The sequence below is a fragment of the Aythya ferina genome (assembly GCF_964211825.1).
Source record: "Aythya ferina genome assembly, chromosome: Z".
Lineage (NCBI taxonomy): Eukaryota > Metazoa > Chordata > Aves > Anseriformes > Anatidae > Aythya > Aythya ferina.
Genome location: NC_140299.1, coordinates 29,431,795 through 29,447,080, shown reverse-complemented (window position 1 = coordinate 29,447,080; position 15,286 = coordinate 29,431,795). Strand labels below are relative to the sequence as shown.

Here is a 15,286-nt window from a genome sequence, read left to right as displayed (position 1 = left end):
TTAGAAAACTGTCTTTATCTCAACTCACAGGCTTCACTTTCCCGTTTCTCTCCCCCATCCCAGAGAGGGAGGGGGGAGGGTGAGCGAATGGCTGTGTGGTGTTTAGCTGCCGTCCGGGTTAAACCACAACACTTAAGTTAAAAATTGGACTCTTAAGTATCTTTTTACATATTTTTTGCCTGTGTATGGCTCCTGGTGTATCAACTGAGAGTACTTGAAGTTAGAGATAAGTTTTTTCACATGTAACCTTCCTTTAGATGTATGTGTGTGTGAAGGTTGAAGAATCACTCTATAGCAGTATATACACATGAAATTTGAACTGCTAAAGTGTCTAACTGCTTACTCATTTTATTATGTCTTTGTTCCAGGTCACTCTTGTCATGTGAGTCTCTGGCCTCTACAACATCAAGCTTGTCAGAAAGTCAGTCCACTTTGAGCGTTAAGCAAGAGTGGTCGCATGGGTACAGGACACTTCCTTCTCTTTCTCCTGAACAAGGTTTACAAAATGGTAGTGAGTTGAGGGACTTACTAAATTTTTCACCTGCAACATCTGTGTCCAGTAGCTGTGTATCTAACTCATTACCATCCTACTTATTTGGCTTAGAAAATAGCCATTCCTCTTACCTTAGTCCTCGCCATTCCTCTTCCCGGTCTCAATCTACCCGCTCCAAAAAGAGAGCACTCTCTCTTTCTCCTCTGTCTGATGGCATTGGGATTGACTTCAATACAATCATCCGTACATCCCCCACCTCTCTAGTGGCCTACATCAACAGCTCAAGGACATCACCAGCTAACATTTCCCCACAGCCTGAGGTTTATGGACATTTTTTGGGAGTTCGAGGAAGCTGTATACCCCAAAACTACTCTGTTCCAGCTACCCAGAAAGGTCTACTCATGGCTAATGGCAGTATCACCTTCCCAGAGTACACTGAGAATAGTGCTGGTGAATACCAGCGGATGCAGCAATTGGAGCAAGCCAGCCTGCAGACAGAAACCACAACTAACATGGTAATCCAGCAGGGCATGCCTCCCATGGACAGCCAGACTGTGGGTGCCCTGAAAAATGAACAGCTGGATGAGTTCTCAGGCCATACAGTTGACATGCCTCCTCCACCCCCTCTGCCGCCACCTCCTCCACAAGGGCCTCCGCCACCATACCATGCTCATCAGCACCGACATGTGCCCAGCCTTCCTGGTCACATGCACCCTCTGCCTGTGCCTCCATCTGTCCCATGCCCACAGCTTGAAGAAGATGGGGAGCTGGATGATTTCAATGGCAAGCATGGCTGTCGCTGGATTGATTGCAATGCACTGTATGACCAGCAAGAGGAACTTGTGCGGCACATAGAGAAGATTCATATAGACCAGAGGAAGGGAGAAGATTTCACATGCTTCTGGGCAGGGTGCCCACGAAGGTTCAAGCCGTTTAATGCCAGGTATAAACTGCTGATTCACATGAGAGTCCACTCCGGAGAGAAGCCAAACAAATGCACAGTAAGTCTGAATTCAGCCTCCCTTACCAATTATAGACTATATATTACTCATGACAATATAGAGAAGTTGTAATTCTGTCTCTGTATCTAATGTTTCAAAGTAACATTCTGGATTTTTGTTGTTCTTGTTTGGTTGTTTGGTGGTGGGTTTTTTTTGGCTAGGCTGCATGACTGCCTCATCTTTCTGTCTAGATAGAAAGGAAAGGTATTCTTTAATTTGATATGTAAAGACAGATAGGATTAAACAAAATTCTGTTTTCTAAATTTAGAAAGCCTTTAATATAGACTGCAGAAGTGGCATGGTAGACCTCCATAAATTGAAGCTTAAGTACCATCAGTCCCTGGAATATTATAACCATACAGGGGGAAAATGTGACGTAGAATAAATGACAAAGTGACGAATAAGTGACGAAGAATAAATGACGTAATCTATCTCAAAGTATTATTGCACGATGTTACTCTTTTTTGATTTGAGAAATTTTGGGGATTGTGTATAATGTAACCATGATAAACTGAAAAAAGTTTTTGCCTGAGAAAAGAGGCAATTGTTTGTTTCATTACTAACCAAAAACAGACCTGCAGCCCTATTGTCCTGAATACAGTGGGAAAAATACACATGACAATTTCTCTGCTCACATCTTCCAGTAGTGAAGATTCAACCCCCAAAGCCGTGCTTTTCTTGTATCTTTTCTTAGGATCAATGCAAGCTTGTCCCTTGCATACATAATCAGACAGGGAGATGATCTAGCCAGTAAACCCTCCCATCAGCTTATGTTTGGACTCCAGTGAAGCATTTATAATCTAATTCAGATTCTTGATTTGTTTTACTTATAAGGTATATTTCGGATGACAATTAGCTTACCCACACTAAACGCTAGAGCCATCAGAAAACAGCCTAACCAGTACTGTTCCTAGTCCTCAGCATAACCTAAGAAAACAATGAACATATGTTTTCTAGAAAGAACTGCTGATTGTTACTCATTTGAAAAACATGGATTTGTTTATAAGTTGTGTAATATAAGTTGGTGCAAGGAGTCTGTTTTGGTGTTTGTCTAGTTAAATGTTTTTCTTACAATTTGTTACTTATTCTAGATGTTTGATTGTACAATAGATAGAGGAAATTTGTTCTTTAAGTTTTTGGACTCTAAAGGGCTCAATATTCTTCAGGAAGAGGAGATATCTTCCCAGATTTAACTCTTGAATTTAAAACACTGGACGGAGGAACTGTCACAACACTAGGAAGATTATCTTTCATTTTTTTTTACACTAGAGCCTGAATGCCTGAATTCTCTGCTCTCTGAATCTCTCTCTCTTTCTCTTTTGCTTTTTTTTTTTTTTTTTTCCTTACATTTTGTTATATCCTCTTTTCTGCTCTTGGGATATGTTGGATCAGAATTTGCCGTTAACTTCAGTTTCTTGGGCACTTCTTGTCAGCTTTCCAGGGAAAGAAAGAGAGAGAAAAAATAATTGTTAGAAGTCAATAAAATAATTTTTTAAGGGAGTAGCACATGGAAAAAAAAAATCATACAGAGACAACAGTATAAAGAAAGAGGGCGAGAATGGTGAATTAACACTAAAAGAGTAAAGCAGTTACCCAGGGCATTTGCAATAGGATATCTGTGATGAAAGATCCAGTAAGTTTGGGAAAAACATTGTGTTAGTAGCACTCTATATTCACTCTACACTCCCTGCCCTACCTGCTGAGAAAAGTTGCTTACATTGACTTCCTCATGTTTATGTCCTTATGTCCTTTATGTCTCTGTCCTTAGCTTTGAAGGAATCATCATTCATCGATGATAAATATGTTTATGAATAAAGTACTTAACATGATCCCATTTTTAGATGACTAATCCAAAAGTGTGTGCCAAGCCTTACCATGTCACAAAAAAAAAAAATTAGATGTCTATATTAGCTTCTTAGAAACAGGTTTCTCTCATATACAGTAATGACACTTCTTCATTTTACTGAACTTCAGCAATTAATGAGGGATACTGCCAAGTTTACACATTGAAAGTTGATACTTATCTTGTTTCATGTTTAGAAGTGTAACGAAGTAGAGAAATTTTAAGGGTGACTTGGCAACTCAAAATGTGGTTGTAGATCTGGAACATAGGACCACTTCCTTGGGACAAACATGCAGAACTGGCATTCATTAGTAGGCTTTGAGTGAAACAGCTTGCTTTACTATTGCACCAACAGTGTAAATTTGGAAAACACATTAGACTTTCTAATGACAAGGGGCTACAGCCTGGAAGTCTATCAGTGTATGCAGGAAACTATACTAAAGTCAAGCTTCATACCTTTCTCACCAAGCAGTGAAATTTACAATCATATCAGTATAATTGGGGGTTTTAAACTGAGATTTTAGGTGAGGTATTATGGAGAACACTTTGGGCAAGATGATCATGAAATGTGATTTTCGTAAGAACCAAAAATTATGCAAAAGAAATCTGAAGTTTCATAAAACCTGTATGAGTTAATGCACTAAAGTGATAAATCAAAACAATCCATTTATCCTCTTTATTTTTCCACCTGCAGTCTTTCTGTAATTTATTTTCTGATTCCACATGTAGGATGCTTCTTTCTCTAAAAACATTATAAAGTACAGGTATACCTTCATTGCAGCTTGCATACTGATAGCAGGCAATCTAGGACACCAATCGGGAAGAAAAATGACAAATATTGACTTATTACATGAACCAATCAGATTTACTACAGAGAGAATAGGAGAAGTCACAGGTCTTTGGTAAGAAATAGCTTAATATAATGTTTCAAGAACATCTAAAACTAAATGCAGCCAATAAAACTCATTACTTTAGTGACATCACACGCCAGTCATTGTCTGAACATCATGTATGTTTGTTCCTAACATTTTGCAAAAGTTAGTTAATAAGTGTTGTTAATAACACTTCTTGTTAAGTGTATATTACAATAGGTCCTGGTTAGTGTATTTATCATACAGTACTTGTTTCCATGCAGCTGAAGGGTGAGAGAGCATTACTTGGTACTGTGTTGATTGTTTGACTATTTCATGGTTGCAGTGGATTGCTATTATAGTTCAACAAGCTCTGCAAGATTATAGTAATATAAGGCCAGGGTCACTTATAAATTGTGTTATTAAATGCCACTAAAAATTATGCAGAATCAGGTGCATAACTAATTATAAACTGAACTTCAGAAAATCCTTTTATTCTCCTCTTTGATTGTTCTGTGATGACTAAATCATATGTTTGAAGAGAGATTTAAAGAATAGCTGTGACTGCAACACATCATGTACTTATAGTTAAAATTGCAGGTAGATATTTTTGTGACCTACACAGTTGTTTTGCCACATACAAACTAGCTCCTTTTTATCTATGTAATAAAAAATAGAATTGATAAATTATAGATAAAGGCTCTTTTCACTCTGTTATCTCTGGTTTTGGATGGGCCAGCTTTTTCAGTTCTGAGAGATGAGAGTGTTGTAGAATGAGTTGTAATCAGATAGCAGCACATGATGACCAGGATTTGATGATCCTGATCATCAGATAAAAACTTAAAGTCAAGCATTCTCAAGGTCAAAAACTCAGAGCATACCTATCCCATTGCACGAATTACGTAACAGTGAAGATAGAAACTGTAAAAGTACACCTGCATACGAGGAAGACTTTGACCAAGGTAACTGGGGAGCAGAAGATCATTCTAAAACTAGATCTTCTAGATCTAGAAGATCATTCTTCAAGTCCAACTCCAGGAGTTGTATCCTTATGAGTCCCTTCCAACTCAGTGTATTCTATGATTCTATACCAGTCCTGACAATTTTGACTTTGTATTGATTTTTTTTTTCTGTAAATCAAACTTTCCTCTCCCTCTCCCTCTCCCTCTCCCTCTCCCTCTCCCTCTCCCTCTCCCTCTCCCTCTCCCTCTCCCTCTCCCTCTCCCTCTCCCTCTCCCTCTCCCTCTCCCTCTCTTTCACCCAGTATACTTCTTCTGTGTACTCAGAAGATTTGTTGTCATTCTAAAATGTATGAATTTCTTAATCTGAAAAAAGAGTAAATTTCATAGAATCCCACATTTTATTTTGTATGGGAAGCCAAAGTGGGTGACTCTATATCGCAGTATATGGAAATTTGCAAAGTTGAATAGTACCTGCATGCAAGAAGCCTAATCTGAAGCTGCCTTGTTTGGAGTAGGAATTCATTATATTGGTGTTAACATGTCTTGAGATCCCTTAATGCTGATTAAAACACCTTCTGGGTTCTATTCCAATATACTGCAACTGGAATGGATTCTAGCTTCATTTCAGTAACCCGATTTGAAAACTAAAATATCTATTCAGGACATGATAACATACATTTAGTGTCAATTCCTAAATTATTTATATAAAATTAGATATGAAATTTTTGAGTGTGGTATATTTATGTATTAGTCTATGTCTTAGTTTGTGGGATTGGGTATAAGAAAGAAGTTAGTTAGATAAAAAGATAAGAAAAAGGTGAATGCAAAATTGATGTTGAAATGTAAGCAGTTAGTTCTCTAGTGGTTGAGATAAAATCTTCAGTGTTTGCCAGCATTTACCACAATGCTCTCTGAGCTTCCCTCAGATTTCCTCTGGATTAGAGAAAAAGAGAATTCCTGGTAGCTGTGGAAACTCTGCAATTGCAATTGGCAAATGCTGACCTTTTACTCCGGCTGCACCTGTGAGCTTATTTTCTACTCAGTGTTCCTTCTTTTATGGTGAATATTTTTCTACTTTTAAAATTCAGCTGCAATAAGTGGTACTTAATTAACTTTATGTCATGCTATGTAAACAGTAAACTTTAAATATTACTCTGGTGTAAATAGCAACAGCGCATTGTTAAAGACAATTTTCAGGCTCTCCCTTTGCATTTTCATTTAGATACACTAGGAATACTTCCCCTTTCAAGCTAAATTCAGTCTTTTTGCTTTTTATATGTTCTGAACAGCACAATGTGTCAGTATTTTGAAGTACGGGATAGCAATACTTATAGTGCACCTTTTCTTTTTATCACAGCTGCCTGATGTGATTTTAACCAATAAAATTGCTAGTATTTCTGCCGGGTTTAAGGTAATATCAATTTAACGTCTGCTAAGTATCTGAGAATAACCCACAAGACATCAATTTAATAAGCACATGAAACAGAAGTTATGGTTAAAATAACAAGGAGCATAAAACTTCAAACGTGTATAATGATTACTTGAGGCAGAATTAAACATCTTGAGGTGAGAATGAGTATTTAGGTAGATATGCATGTACTATTTGAATAATATCTTTTAAGAAGATGGTACTCAAGCTGAAATGTTAATTAAAATCAGAAATACATTCTGTGAAAAATGATGGGGATATTTTTCTATTTTCAGACTCTAGTAGTGTGCCTTCATATGCATGATGTGTTATTTGTGGCATGTACTATAGATTTTATGTACAGAATATACCACTGTTTCTTGATTATAAGAAAAGAATGTAACAAATCTCATACCTGAATAATGTTGGTAGGCACAGTTACTGGGACCTTTTCAGACACCCCACTGCTTGTAAGGTGTCCTCCAAATGCAGCATAGAGAAACTATGCAGAATAAATGCTGTGTGTCTGCCTTGTGGAACTCTGTTCAAGTCTTCAGAGGATGGAAACAATAAAAAAAAATTAATTTATTTTTCCTTGCATGTCTGCTGAAGAATCTTTCACCATGCTAAAATAGTAGCAGCTGAGCACGCAGTGTTAAAAGAATAGTAATTTAAATGTTAGAAAAGTTAGAAAAGACAAAGCTTGTAGTTGTCAGTTTCACTAATTCAGTGAACTAACTGAAGCAGAAATACCATTAAAAAACAGAGATTTATTTATGGTGTGTAGACACAGAAAAGCTGCGTTTGAATTTAGACACATAAAGTAAAGGCTTCCTAACTCTCGTAAGTTTTCACAGTCTCAGTAACCTTTTTTGGGTTATGATGCTTTAGCTAGTTAAAGGTAAAACAAATTATGATGAATTGTGGGTTTGCCTCCACAAACAACTCAAACCCATGTGATCACATCAAATGGCATCTGACCAAAGCTAATAAATCTTACCTCTTAGCAATGGTGCTATTGCTGTTTTAATATTATTCTTTCAGTATCAAATACATAATGTGTCCACAGTGCAAAGTGTAATGGTATGTGCTTTTGTTGTGACTGCTTAAGATGCCAAACTGCCACTTTGGTTCAGTGAGCGGCTGAAGGCTAATATTATCAAAAATACTGACCTTTAATAACAAAGCATCACTTTGTGTATTCAAAAATATAAAGCAAACTCCTTTCCACATGCAGATACAAGACTGGTGTTAGTGAAAAATTATGGCCAGAGAGCTATATTTTATATTACAGAAACCTTTGTACACATGTTGTACAAAGGTTTCTAGGTTATTAACTCTTTGTGTTTGTGGATAGGCACAAAGGTTTATATTTTATTTATTTTCATTTTCTTGTAGCATGATTTTAATAGAATGTTTTTGAAATTTTTTTTTCATTGCTATGTCAAACCATAAAGAAATTAGAAACTAAAATTTTTGTCTCTTTGAAATGTGGAATCCAAACTCAAACATTTTGTGTCAGAAAATTTCAATGGCATAAATTTTATATGTTTTGTGTGTGCATGTGTGTTTTGTTTTGGTTTGGTTTTGGAGAACTAGATTTTTAGCTAGAAAATGATGTGAATTAGCTGAGTGTCTAATGCCAAGTTTGTGTGAAGTATTTGGAAACTGGATTACTCTTGAAACCATAAGATCTTTTTGCATAACTTTTACACTGTCTTCCAGATTTACTTTGCATTTTCACAAAACTCTGTTTGGTTGATGACTGGACCTGTCAGGAACAGAATAAATAAGTTAAGAGGCTTTCAATTTCTTGGTAGAAAAGCCTAACAATATCTGCTAGGAAAATAAGAAATACAAGTTGTGATACAGTCACAATAGAAACAGACAGAGGCCATTCATGGAAAACATGATTCTAAAAAAAAAAAAAAAAAAAAAAAAAAAGGAAAAGGAGAAGGATAGATAGATAGATAGATAGTTAATAGATCATACCGTGCATTGCAATGTTACTTCTTCAGAAAGGAAATGTGGTTTTAAAGAAAAGGTAAACACACTGTCAGCTTTTATTCAGGTGCTTGACATTGATTTCCTGAGGATTAGAGGTTTAATTAATGCTTCTTACACACTGTGAAGAACTTCTCAGACATCTAAGTCTGATGGCTTGTGTGTGAATATGGGCTTTTGAAACAAATGTTAAGAACTGCACATCACAGAACAGTGATTGGATTATTTGTACAGAGTAATTAGGAAATGGAAAAATGCCACATACTTTTTGATGCTCATATGTTTGCACTTGTTGAATACCTTGCAAACCAAATGCAAATATATTTGAAGTGTTTGGAGATACTAGGGTATCCTGTGTTATATTTTTTTAAACATTAAGGTTTTGTTTAAGATGCTTTTACTCCTGTTCAGGAGGATATAAGTGGCAATGTGTAAAGAAATCAAGAGAAAGTTCTGGTTCTGTGAATTTTTACAATGTGAGTTGCACAGCAGTTGGCCTGTAGACTTCAGTGGGGTTCTTCCATACAGAATTCTGGAGCCAGGAACACAGAGCTCAGGGTTTCCATTGATTTCAGTGGCACGTCTTGAACACAGATTTATACACACATTTACATCTTTAGGCACAATTGCCCAAACACAAAGGAAGACAAGAATCAGCTTGATTTACTTTGGTCCCTGAAGCAGTTCTGTTTCAATGCCCTTGTAGCCCAAATTAGGTGAGGTGACATTGAACAGATGCTGAAAGTTGTAAACTTTTACGGGTGAAGATAAATTCTAGGGTATGTTTCCAAAGGACTTAGACAGTATAGGGATTAAGCACTGTTCAGAACATGGCTATAGTTCTGAAGGCTACATATATATAGGCTACATCTCTTACATACATATAGGCTACATCTCTTCATACAGATGGTTGAAATAGGCTTATTGGACCAGGATGTTACTAGTTCAGCCAAAACAGTGAAGTTCTCTTTTACAGATCTGCAATTGCTATTGATCTTGGGTTAACAGGGCTAAAATAACTCCTGAAAAAAAAACTTTTCTGAATGGGGCTGCATGGAAATAGGGAACTCTTTATAGAGGAAGTCACTTGAAAGGTACTGTCTGAGTCTGTAGATTGCTGAGCTCGAAAGTGAAGTTCAGAAAGTAAAGCTGGTGAGCGGGCATGTGTTTTGTCTAGAGCTGCTCTGGGACTCAGTTGGCTCAGCATCGGAGATTGCTACATGTGGCAATTGTTTTCTAGTACCATCTTCTTGTGGTTTAACCCCAGCAGACAGCTAAACACCACACAGATGCTTGCTCACCCTACCCAGTTGGGATGGGGGAGAGATTCAGAAAGGTAAATGTGTGAGAACTCTCAAGTTGAGATAAAGACAGTTCACTAGGTAAAGCAAAAATCATGCATACAGGGAAGGCAAAAGAAGGAAATCATTCTCTGCCTCCCATCAGTAGGCAGATATTCAGCCACTGCGAGGAAAGCAGAGCTCAAAATGCATAACAATCTCTGTGGAAGACAAATGCCATCACTACTGATGTATCCCCATTTTCCCTTTTTTACCTCAGCTTTTGTTGCTGAGTGTGACCTCATATGGTATGGACTATCCCTTTGGTCAGTTGGGGTCAGCTCTCCTGGCTGCATACCCTTCCAAGTTCTTGTGCACCCCCAGCCTCCTTGCAGGCAGGGCAGCATAAGAAGCAGGGAAGACCCTCACTCTGTGTAAGCAGTGCTCTGCAACAACTAAAATATCGACGTGTTATCACCATTTTCACAAAAAATCCAAAACACAGAATCATATGAGCATCTATGAAGAAAAATGTCTCTATCCCAGCCAAAACCACAACGCATCTTTATCTACTCAGAGTGCTTTCCTACCATCATTTTAAAGGATGTATAGCAACTTTATTCCATGAGCACTCAGCTGTGGAGAATTAACACACATCATTACAAAGTTTAGGATCACAAGTTAAATATTTCAAGAGGTGTCACTGTGATAAGAAATTCCTTTTTAAAAAGTCGTTTCTGCAAGAAATATTGAAATGTTAAGTTCCTCATCTATTCATGAAGTAGCATGCTTGATACAAAGAGTTGTTATAAGTAATTTCCTTCCCTCTCTTCTCTCTCTTTGAATGTTTTCTGTTGGTCATGAACTGGCACAAGCTCAAGGGAAAGATGACAACATGCCTTTATGGGTACTCTTGGTACATTTCTATAAATACATTCAAACAAAATTAAATTGCTTTGGCTCTTTACTATAGTCTTTACTGTTTAACTTCTGTGTCCTCCAAGGATGATCAGATGTAAACATCTTGCAATGCCACTATTCTTCAAGGTCTATTATACTGCTGGGGGATGTATGTTCCTATTAGCATTCAGATTTCTGTTTTAAGATGTTACAGTTATGCAAAGAAGCATGTCTGAGCTGACAATAAAAAATTGATTTTAATTAGGATCCATCACGTAATAGAAAAAGACAAGACTTCTTTTGCTTCATGAAAAGCCGGCTCTGCATGCTTGCAAAAATGCATGGATTCTTTTACAGTGGGATTACATAATTGGTATGACAAAGTTTCAGTCCTGTGATCTTAGTTTTCAAGTGGTTCAGACACATTTGTCAAACCTTGTTTAAAGTATTTGATGGTAATCTGTTACAGAAGTTGGTAGATGACATGAACATGAAGTCTGCTTTGTTTGTTTAAAGGAGTGGGCCACGTATAAACTGAATTAAGGAATATTTATGTTGAGACTGCTGAGATTATTGAAAGTACATTTTTTAAAACCAGCCACTGTTGAAAAACAAGGCCTCTCAGCTCTGACTGACCGTCTCTTGGCTTTTGACTGGGCAAATGTGGTCTAAATCTGTTGTGTAAATTAAGGATATGAGCTGCTAAGTTGTGACACTGGTTTTACATTTTCACCAGTGAAACAGGCCCATTTTGGCATAATTTATCAAAGAAAGAGGCATGCAGATTGAGCGAGTACTGATGAACTCATTATAACTGATAGCTCTGCAGGCTGTGTTTAAAAATGTATAGGCATATTACCATTTAAACTCAGACTATTAAACTTGGTTAAATCAATCTCTTTGTTGCCTGGGTTGGGGACAAGCAATTTCAGTGAGTCAATGGAGAGCTTGGTTCCAATTAAAAGTGAACCATCTGCAAGATTGTTGATCTGTTTTAATTGTGGTGAGGTTCTCCAATTTTTGTCTGTTGTGTATTTGTGAGAGGTCATATTTCCACTGAAGGCAAAGGTTTGCTACTTCTGCTTCTGGTTCTTAAGAGTTCCAGAAAGGCTACTAAATGCAACAGTGGTCACATATATCACACGTCTTGAAAACTCACTCCTTGGTGAAGGCCTCTTTGGAGATATATCTTCGCTCTTCATCCTTGAGCCACCCACAGTGGAAGGCTCCAGAGTTTAATTTTTCATTCCTTATATGCTTACGAGTGCCAGATACATAACGGTCATATGTAACCTATTAGGTTATGTGTCTCTCCATCCTGATCTTGAGATGCTGCTGCTTTGTTCAAAATTCTGTAATATAATAGACAATATCTTATGGCTCACATCCCACGGAGCAAGGCTGCAAGCAGGGTGAGGCTGCTGCATGTTCCCTTTTAAATATAGTGGGGGAATAGTCTCACACGTGGATACAAGGAGGGAGTCTGGCAGCGTTCAGACATAGAACATTTCTGTTACAAACCATGGTAAATATAAGTTGAATTAAATAGCATGAGCTCTTCCAATTTTTGAATGATACTTTGGTTTTCACAGAATCACAGAATAACAGAATTGTAGGGGTTGGAAGGGACCTCAAAAGATCATAGGATCAAACCCCCCTGTCAAAGCAGGTTCCTTAGAGCAGGCTGTCTAGGTAGGCATCCAGACGGGCCTTGAATATCTCTAGAGAAGGAGACTCCACAAGGAGTCTTCACAGGGTTTTGCATTCATTCATTCAGGATTTTGGCTTCCTTCATCACTGGACTTTCCAGAAATTGTGTGTTTTCCCTTTTGAAGTTAAAAGTTGAAACAAAATACAATTTCTTTTAATGAATTCTAGGCCTAATTTTTTAACAGATAGGCTTTTCTGTTTAGGTTGATTAAAATCTCTACAAAGAACAATGTTTTGACTTGACTTCCAGAAAAATAATTGTCCATTTTATAAATTTGCAGTAAATTATTTTTTTTCAAGGCTGTGACCTGACAAAACATTGAGTCATTGCTACAACATCCCCCTCCCCAAACAGTTTCCATGTAAAAACAAATGCAATGCAGATGCGGAGCATTATTTAAATGTATTACTTAAAGTTGCACAAGAACTTTTAAAGTATTTGACCTCTGCAGGAAAGATGTATACATTTTGGGAAAGCTAAAATACAAAATGAAACACATCCTTCCCTGGTAAGGAGCAGGCACAGCATGTTGCATTTATTTGTTTCTTTGCTTTGAGTACTTTGAGTCTACAACTTCCTCGTAAGGGGGTGTCGAGAGGCAGGAGACCTTTTCTCCATTAACACTAGTGACAGGACCCGCGGGAACGGGGTTAAGCTGAGGCAGGGGAAATTTAGGCTGGACGTCAGGAGGGGGTTCTTCACAGAGAGGGTGGTTGCACACTGGAACAGGCTCCCCAGGGAAGTGGTCACTGCACCGAGCCTGTCTGAATTTAAGAAGAGATTGGACTGTGAACTTAGGCACATGGTCTGAACTTTTGGGTAGACCTGTGCGGTGTCAAGAGTTGGACTTGATGATCCTTAAGGGTCCCTTCCAACTCAGGATATTCTATGATTCTATGATTCTATGAGTATCTTCAGTTCACAGCAAAATACTTGACCATCCTTGTAATGCAGCTGCCTGATCAAAATGTCATTAGTATTTGGAATGACTTTCCAATGGTATTCAGGAGGTCAGATGGATTTTAATATGTCACTGTTTCTTTTAAGGAAAGTTAACAAGATGTATACTGACAACAATGCAGCTATATGTAGTACATGGTCCATACACTTCATTGCATCATAGAATGGCTTAGGTTGGAAGGGACCTTCAGGATCATCCAGTTCCATTCCCCCTTCCATGGGCAGGGACACCTTCCACTAGACCAGGTTACTCAAAGCCCTTTCCAACGTGGGCTTGAACACCTCTAGGGATGGAGCATCCATAGACTGTCTGAATAACATGTCCCAGTGCCTCACCACCCTCCGAGTGAAGAATTTCCTCCTAATCTAAATCTCCCCTCTTTTAGTTTAAAACTGTTTCCCCCTTGTCTTGTCATTATCTGACTTAGCAAAAAGTTGTTCTTTTCTATAAGCCCCCTTCAAGTTTTGAAAAGCTGTCATAAGGCCAGTCCAGAGTCTTTTCTTCTTCAGGCTGAACAACCCCAGCTCTCTCAGCCTTTCTTCATGGGAGAGGTGCTCCAGCCCCTTGATGGTCTTTGTGGCCCTCATCTGGACTCTTTCTAGCATGCTAGCATCCTCGTGCTTCTTGTGCTGGGAACCTCGGAGCTGGATGCAGCACTCCAAGTGAGGCCTCACAAGAGCAGAGCAGAGGGGGACAATTGCCTCTCTTGACCTGCTGGCCACCCCTCTGTTGATGCAGCCCAGGATGCAGTTGGCCTTCTGGGCTGCAAGCACACACTGCTTGCTCATGTCAAGCATTTCATCCACTAAAACCCCCAAGTCCTCTGCAGGGTTGCTCTCAATGAGTTCTTCTCATAGTCTGTACTCCTGTCTGGGATTGCCTCAACCCAGGTGCAGCACCTTGTGCTTGGACTTGTTGAATCCTATATGGTTCATGTGGGTCCAATTTTCAAGCTTTTTTTTTCCCCAGGTCCCTTTGGATGGCATCCCTTTCTTCTGTTCAGTATCAACCACACCACTTATACCGTGGATGATCCATCCCAGGAAGCATGAAGTTTGGCTTCCTTGGCTTTCCACTGAAGTGCATGTGTTAAGAGTGCAGAGATAGTTGTGAATTACATTATGTAAGTCATTAATTATGTAATTATGTAATTACATTATGTAGTTCACAACTGTCTGGACAAATATCTGTCCTGCTTCATTTTGCTTCACAAGGTCTATGTAGACAAATGTAGAATTTTGAAATCTGAGAAAAAGACATTTCAGAAAGCTCATTTTTCTTTGTTATAAAAATTTATTCATAAAATATATGTGTAAAACTGGCTCAATTTTTTCTGTAGCCTTGGCTACTCAAGACAAGTATATGGTCTTTATGGTTTCTGGTAGTAAAGATATGTCAGCCTTTGCATGGATGCCCTTTGGTTTAAGTGGTGACATTTCAGAGTATCTGTGTGGTTGGGGGAAGAACACAGGTTTCTCTCATGTTCGTTTGAATAATTGTATCATCTGGCATACAGATGAAAGAATATTAATTAGATTGCTAGAAATATGTTGAAAAGTAATACAGTTTTAGGACACTACAAATAGCTAAGTTGGAAGACACTAATTCTTTCATAGAAATAACAGATTTCTTTTGAGAAACTTGGATGATTAAGAAAAAATTGAACAGAAATCAAATCCCAAGTATCAACATACCCTCTAAGAATAACTAAAGCTGACTGTGCTAGAATTGTAAACAAGAATCTCATCTTGATCAAGCTTCATTGAAATTCCAGTGGGCAACTGGAGTAGTGTATTTTAAATAATATCAAAATAACAGAACAGCAAATGGTGTCCTGTCATTTGACTTTTTTTCTGATAAAAAAAATGACTG

General features: G+C 38.0%; 1 protein-coding gene across 7 annotated transcripts in view; it reads left to right on the top strand.

Moving 5' to 3' along the window:
- The window catches only part of GLIS3 (GLIS family zinc finger 3), a 176,104-nt gene that overhangs the window by 48,098 nt on the left and 112,720 nt on the right, over positions 1-15,286 (top strand). For all 7 annotated transcript variants that reach the window (XM_084504142.1, XM_084504138.1, XM_084504139.1 and 4 more), the window contains one exon: positions 369-1,494. In XM_084504142.1, the coding sequence (XP_084360268.1) occupies positions 369-1,494 (1,126 nt within the window). The remainder of the gene's footprint in view (positions 1-368; positions 1,495-15,286) is intronic.